Below are 7,500 nucleotides of genomic sequence, written 5' to 3'. Positions count from 1 at the left end.
GATCAAACTGGTCGTAGCATAGAGCCAGGCTGATCAAACTGGTCGTAGCATAGAGCCAGGCTGATCAAACTGGTCGTAGCATAGAGCCAGGCTGATCAAACTGGTCGTAGCATAGAGCCAGGCTGATCAAACTGGTCGTAGCATAGAGGCAGGCTGATCAAACTGGTCGTAGCATAGAGCCAGGCTGATCAAACTGGTCGTAGCATAGAGCCAGGCTGATCAAACTGGTCGTGGCGTATAGCCATGCTGATCAAACTGGTCGTAGCGTATAGAGCCAGGCTGGTCTGCTCTGAATGGGCTCAGTGTGTTTTCCCCAAGCGTGTGTGTGTGTGTGTGTGTGTGTGTGTGTGTGTGTGTGTGTGTGTGTGTGTGTGTGTGTGTGTGTGTGTGTGTGTGTGTGCGTGTGCGTGCGTGTGTGTGTGCCCCACTTTTACTGTTAAAGGGATACTTCACTTTCGGGCCGGGGAAACATTTAAAAAATATATTAAAAATAAATGAAAAAAGTAATGGAAAATTCATGGCCCCCTCACGCATTAGAGTGTCCTACTAATGTGTGAGGGGGCCTTTATTTTGCCATAACTTCTTTCATTTTTTTTAAATATTTTTTTTTAATGTTTATTTTATGTGAAAGTGAAGTATCCCTTTAACTTTCACTGAACTTTCCAGAGCTGTGGGCCCCTACTAACCCCCCAACACACACACACACACACACACACACACACACACACACACACACACACACACACACACACACACACACACACACACACACACACACACACACACACACACACACACACACTCACACACATCAGGTTCTCATCAGAGCAGGCAGTCTGTTTATATCTCTGTACCATTCTGCTGTACGATCTCTGCAGGGTCTGCACTTTGTCTGTCTGTCTGTCTGTCTGTCTGTCTGTCTGTCTGTCTGTCTGTCTGTCTGTCTGTCTGTCTGTCTGTCTGTCTGTCTGTCTGTCTGTCTGTCTGTCTGTATGTCTGTCTGTCTCTCAATCCATCAGTTCCTCTCTCACTGTCTGTCACCTCTACCACATGTCTCTATCACTATGTCTCACTTTCTTTCTTTCTCTTTCATTCTGTATTTCTTTCTTTCTTTCTCAAAATTGGAGTCTTGTGGAGTCTGCTTGTCTCTATGTGATTATTACGTACACATGCACACTCGCACGCACGCACGCACACTCGCACGCACGCACGCACGCACACACACACACACACACACCCACACACACACACACACACACACACACACACACACATACACACACACACACACACACACACACACACACACACACACACACACACACACACACACACACACACACACACTAGTGATGCGGTTCTAGCTGTTAACTGTTTCATGTCTCTCCTCTCCACAGCTGTATGAGTTGGATGGAGACCCAAAGAGGAAAGAATTTCTGGATGACCTATTCAGCTTCATGCAAAAGAGAGGTATGTCACTCTGTGTGTGTGTGTGTGTGTGTGTGTGTGTGTGTGTGTGTGTGTGTGTGTGTGTGTGTGTGTGTGTGTGTGTGTGTGTGTGTGTGTGTGTGTGTGTGTGTGTTTGTGTGCGTGCGTGCGTGCGTGCGTGCGTGCGCGCGTGCATGCGCGCGTGCGTGCGTGCGTGCGCACAAGTGTGTTTTGTATAACCTGAAGCCATATAAAGTAGCCCATTCATTCAGCCTCTTCCATACAGTTGTAATCCATCTATACAATGCCTTGACAATACACCTTGCCTTGACACATTGTGGCAGAGTTGAGCATGGAGATATAATGTACCCTTGGTATCTTAAAGGAGAGGATCCTATACTCCAAATGGATGCCCTCGCTTCACTCTCTCTCTCTCTCTCTCTCTCTCTCTCTCTCTCTCTCCCTGCCCCTCCCCCCCATCTCGCTGTCTGTCATATGAACCTCAGATCTCATCTTTCACCTAGCTGGGTGGGTCTTTATTGGCCTCAGCATGGAGATGATTGCTTTATGGCCGTGACTCTGTTCCCAGCCTGTAACTAGAGGGGGACATGATGTATCAAATAATGTACTGAAAATGGACTGCTTTACCCCCCCCCCCCCCCCCCCGCCAACATCCCCCCCCCATCACTGGTTCTCTAGATCAGTGCTTCTCAACCTGTTTTGAGATCTGGACCACTGGCGCAGTGGTTCTTAACTTTTTCAGGCCGTGACCCCCCCAAAAAATCATATTGGAACACTGCACCCTGACAAGCACTTGGAATTGTAAGAGTTGAAGCATTACATTTAGTCTGAATCGGTTCAACAGATAAATATTGTGAAAATAGCAGATCTACAATCTGTCGGGCAGAAACCTCTTATCTCCATATTCTGACTTTTTGTGTTTTTTTTCGTAAATTAATGCCCTACTTAGTACTTGATCATACTACAGCGTCACAAAAGCATCAAAAGTAGCAGAGTTTGTAGATCTGCTACTTTTGACACTTTGGAATTTGAATCCTGAAAAGTAACAGTTTTGTGAACAGTTTTGGACATAATGAGGTTTCCACCCGACGGAGTCGATGTCCAAAACCATTTTAGAATGGTGAAAACTACATGCTCACACTGAGTCACAATTTCCATACAGCTGTAGCTCTATGAAATCGTGCAAATTGTGAGCTTGTAAATCTTCTATATTCAAAGCATTCTTATACATTTGGACATTCTGCATATTGAGTATTTTTACTTTCAGTACTTAAGTATATTTTAATGCAAATACTTTTGTACTTTTACTCAAGTACATTTTGAATACCGGACTTGTATTTGCAACAGAGTATTTCTGCATTGTGGTATTGGTACTTTTACTTCAGTACACAATGTGAGCACTTCTTTCACCACTGACCACTGCACTAGATAACTGTCAATGATTGTCACATTCTAGCATGTATACATGTGTCTACTTTCCACTGACAGTGCATCAAAATGCCACAGCCTCGGCACATTCACAGCTCCTGGGTATTTATTGTCAGATGTGAACAATGCACTGCGCCACGGTAGCACAGTGTGTACACTGTAGTGTACAGTCATCAACAATGAATCCTAGATTGTTGTGTGTAGTGGAGATTGCGTGGGTGCTTATTTTTTCCTCTGGTGTACATGCTCCTCCTATAGTTGACATTGCTAACATTTCTTGGCTGTTTGGAGTGTGAGATATCAGATCAAATGGGCCTACATGTTTGACTTGTACATTGAGAAAATACATGTGTTCATCATGGTAAAAGAAGAAAAGAAAGAATGAAAAAAGAAGAAAGAAAAAGCAATGGATGGGCGGGTCTACTGAAAACACTCTCAGAATATGACAGCCCCCTCTGCAGGCCAGTTAGAGAAGATTACTCTGACTGATATTTTCAAACCTTTATAGTTTGTGATTCATTCCAAAAGGATACTAGAACATTGAGCCAAAGTGATATATATACACACACAGTAGGAGAAATAATGCAAACAACATGCAATTATGTAGCTGGCATTGGGGTTTCCTCTTGGATAATGTGTACAAAGACGTAAGATGAATAATATTTAACAAATCTTAGGGTATTCATTATATATTGGGTTTATAGTTAGCTGACCCACACCTCTTGGCTAGTGTCTTATATACCTGCCTTGTTTACTCTAACTCTCTTCTCAAACTGTTCGAGCGACACTCCCAGCAGTTTTGATTTTGACAGCAATTCTTTAAAAAAATGTTAGATATTTTTGGGGGCTTTTTCTGCCTTTATTTATAGTGGAAAGTAGTCGAATGGACAGGAAACCGGGAGAGAGAGTTGGGGAGATACATGCAGTTAAGATCGTTGGGAACGGGACTCGAACCCTCGATGCACTGTCAGGCTACATTAGAGCCTAGGTGCCCGGGCCGCTAGGTCAGCCGTTCGGGCCTTGACAGCACATTTTGATTTAGTTTTAGTCATAGTCTTTTGAATAAAACTCCATTTAGTTTTAGTCATATTTTAGTCATCTGAAATGTTTTACTTTTTGTCTAGTATTAGTTAACTAAATATCATAAGATTTTAACTAAATCTACAGTTGATTTAGTCGACTAAAATGTATTTTTGGCGGACGCTTTATACTTAACTGTGTGCCGAAAATAGCAGATCTACAAGCTCACAACGTGCCGCGCTGCGACACGTTGTGAGCTTGTAGATCAGCTATTTTCCGAGTGTGACACCCGAGCGCAGCCAAGCATAAAATGATTTGTCTTAGTTCTTACTGGATCTCTTCTCCACTAGTCCCACCCTAACATTTTAGTCTAGTTTTTATTTGTTGAAGAAATTGTCAATAAATGTAGTCATAGTTTTAGTCATCATAGCTTAGTTTTTGTTTAGTTTTTGTTCAGTTTTCGACAGTGAAAAATGGTGGTTGATGAAACATTTTCGTCATAGTTTTAGTCGACGAAATGAACACTGACTCCCAGTGTTCAATAAACATATGTTTAATCCATTAAAACTGACGTGGCATAACTTTCTTTCAGCATAGCCAGTCTGTTCTTTAATTGACTGTCTATACCCTGACACATCCTTCAGTCAGCATCATAAAATACCCTCATGCCGACCGGATGGTTTATCTGTCATCGTGGTTTCCATGATCTTCTGTTACCAACAAACACACACACACACATTTCCAAGAAAAACTTCCACATATTTGCTGAACCTTGGAAAGGGCCTAATGTCGAGTTGACCGAATTTAATATTCCGATCACCGGAGGGGGAACATTATCTGGCCCCCCAGATGTCGAACCGTTCCTTCGGGTCCAATAACACAATTTGTACATTGCGTCTTGGATGATATGATGCAGGCTTCACTATTACAATTTCAGATGTTGATATTTCAACGGGTGTCATGACTGAGTATAGGAGAGATGACTGCATCCTTATCATCAGATTATAGTGTAGATAAGTGACTTGGTACTTCCCTTCTTCATATATCTATATGTACCTTGATGTTATCTAATCTTTATCTGCCGCCACACTGTTAAAATAGACTTTGGAGTCCGGTGGATGATCAAATTATTTCTCTACCCTGCACGTAGCGGATGTTACTGCTAGCCATTAGCCATATACCAGTTTGTGTGGAGGGATTGCGGGTTTGTATTCAGCCATCTATCTTGGGGTGGAAAAAGTACTACATTTTTACTTAAGTAAAAGTATCAATAACGTAATGTAGAAATACTCTGTTACAAATAAAAGTCTGGTAATCAAAATGTACTTGAAGTACCAAAGGTAAAAGTACTCATTGTGCAGAATGTCCCATTTCACAAGTTCAAAATGTATAAAAATCTTTTGAAAATAGCAGATCTACAAGCCCACAATGCGTCGCACCGCGACACATTGTGGGCTTGCAGATCTAGCTATTTTCAAATAGCCGAAATATATAAAGTGAAGTGGTTAATGTATGTTTCGTGATAATAATCTAAATCTGCAAAGTAACTAGTCTGTCAAATAATTGTAGTGGAGTAAAAGTACAATATTTGCCTCTGAGATGTAGTGGAGTAAGTAAAATTATTGAAAATGGGAAATACTTCAGTAAAGTAAAGAAAATCCTCAAAAGTGTACTTAAGTACAGTACTTGAGTAAATGTACTTAGTTACACCACTGCTTGCGGGGTAGCCAACCATCATCTGTCTAAAATAAAATGTAGCAGGTGAATTTTAGGATTCATCAGTTAATGTGATTGAAGCTTACAGAGCCTTCCTCCTGTGTGCAGCCTTCACTGCGTATACTATTCTTCAAATCTCCCAATAATTACTCATTCAAAAAGGCTAGGAGCCTGCCTCTCTTTCTGCCTCGTTGCTGACCTTTGACCTGTGTGTATGTGACACCCCCATGATTATTGTGAGCGTTTTTTTTTTCTTCACAATAAACGATAATAACGATTAACGTACCATGCCTACCCCCATGCAGGGACCCCAGTGAACCGCATCCCCATCATGGCCAAGCAGGTGTTGGATCTGTACATGTTGTACCAGCTGGTGACGGAGAAGGGAGGCCTGGTGGAGGTCATCAACAAGAAGCTGTGGAGAGAGATCACCAAGGGTCTGAACCTGCCCACCTCCATCACCAGCGCAGCCTTCACACTCCGAACACAGTCAGTACACCCGCACACACACACACACAGCCTTCACTCTCAGAACTCAGTCTAATATTCTAAAACTCATTTTCACTGCCAGGTAGTACAGTATTTGTTGAATATAATGTATTTGATCTGTGAATTGAAGCTTATCATATACTTCTAATGAACTGACTGGAGGTTAGACAGAGTCAATATAAGATAAGATAAGAGATAAATAAGTCCATAACTGTACAAATATAATAGGGGCAGTACCATGAGAATAGTGGTCATTGCATACAGTCATAAAGTGCTGTGCTACTGGCTGTTTGTAATAATGGTGATCTAACAAATTGAGCTCATTCTACTATAATTACCATTTACAATGTAAACGCCTCACATTCAACCATTCTCACACACATTGACCCACCGACAGCATTGGAGGCCATTACAATGAGGCGTTACAATGCAAGAGAACGCGCTTTTCAGGATCACTAAAGTCTGCAAAGCTTCCATAATACAGTGCATGTCTGAAAGTGGCTTAAGGGGGTTCAGTGTCTTGCTCAAGGACAATTCAATGCGATGCCAGGAGGAGCCGAGATTGAACCAGGAAACTTCTAATTACCACCTTCCCTTCCTGGGAATCAGATGGTCCCCCAGTTCACCCGAAGTGTCCCTGAGTGTCTCCCCAATTTAGTCGTTATGCCAATTCATTCCTCCCCACACACATTTCTGTGTGTTGGCACTGCTGTTGACCCTCTCCCGCCCAACACTGATGTCGAGTAGACAGAAACGGTGTAACCTTATAATGACTATTAGCGAGGACCGAGTGTTTTAATACATGTGCCAACCAGCTGACAGTCTTGTTTCTCCCTTACAGATATATGAAGTACCTTTACCCGTACGAATGTGACAAGAGATCACTCAGCAACCCCAATGAGCTCCAGGCCGCCATCGACAGCAACAGACGCGAGGGGCGGAGGCAGAGCTTTGGCAGCTCCCTTTTCACCTACTCCCCCAACGGCACGCCCACCATGCTCTCCTCGCCCAAGCTGCCCGGCATGCCCTGCAACGTGGGCATGCCGGTGGGCACCAATGGAGCCTCGCTCACCCCCATGCTCCACAAAATCAAAAAAGGTGAATTTGTGTGGACGGCGTGCACACATGCACTTGCACGTGCAGTAGCCTACCGCCTAGATTTAACCACTTAAATGTGGTGCAAGTGCTAATTTATTTTTGTCTAATGTTAAAATAACTGTTAATGAAAGAGAACTCATACAGGATAGAGGATAAACAAGTGAAATTGGAAGTGCTGAAACAAAAGAAATCCTGAAACCTCTGTGGTTGTCAAAGTGGGGTCCAAGGACCCTCAGGGTTCCTTGATGGGGGTTCCAAATGGACCCTTACAGGTCTGTAACTCTGAGAGTTATGGCGGTC

The 7,500-nt window shown here is 42.9% G+C and overlaps 1 protein-coding gene across 2 annotated transcripts in view; it reads left to right on the top strand.

Annotated features, from left to right (window-relative positions):
• Nucleotides 1-7,500, top strand: part of arid3a (AT-rich interactive domain 3A) — a 42,335-nt gene that overhangs the window by 28,191 nt on the left and 6,644 nt on the right. For both annotated transcript variants that reach the window (XM_080431503.1, XM_080431502.1), the window contains exons 4-6: nucleotides 1,398-1,470; nucleotides 5,919-6,102; nucleotides 6,944-7,200. In XM_080431503.1, the coding sequence (XP_080287629.1) occupies nucleotides 1,398-1,470; nucleotides 5,919-6,102; nucleotides 6,944-7,200 (514 nt within the window). The remainder of the gene's footprint in view (nucleotides 1-1,397; nucleotides 1,471-5,918; nucleotides 6,103-6,943; nucleotides 7,201-7,500) is intronic.

This window comes from Gymnoscopelus braueri (genome assembly GCF_963280865.1).
Source record: "Gymnoscopelus braueri genome assembly, chromosome: 6".
In the NCBI taxonomy this organism is placed as follows: Eukaryota; Metazoa; Chordata; class Actinopteri; order Myctophiformes; family Myctophidae; genus Gymnoscopelus; species Gymnoscopelus braueri.
The sequence above is the reverse complement of the archived record's forward strand: the minus strand, read 5'-3'. Positions and strand labels throughout refer to the sequence as shown.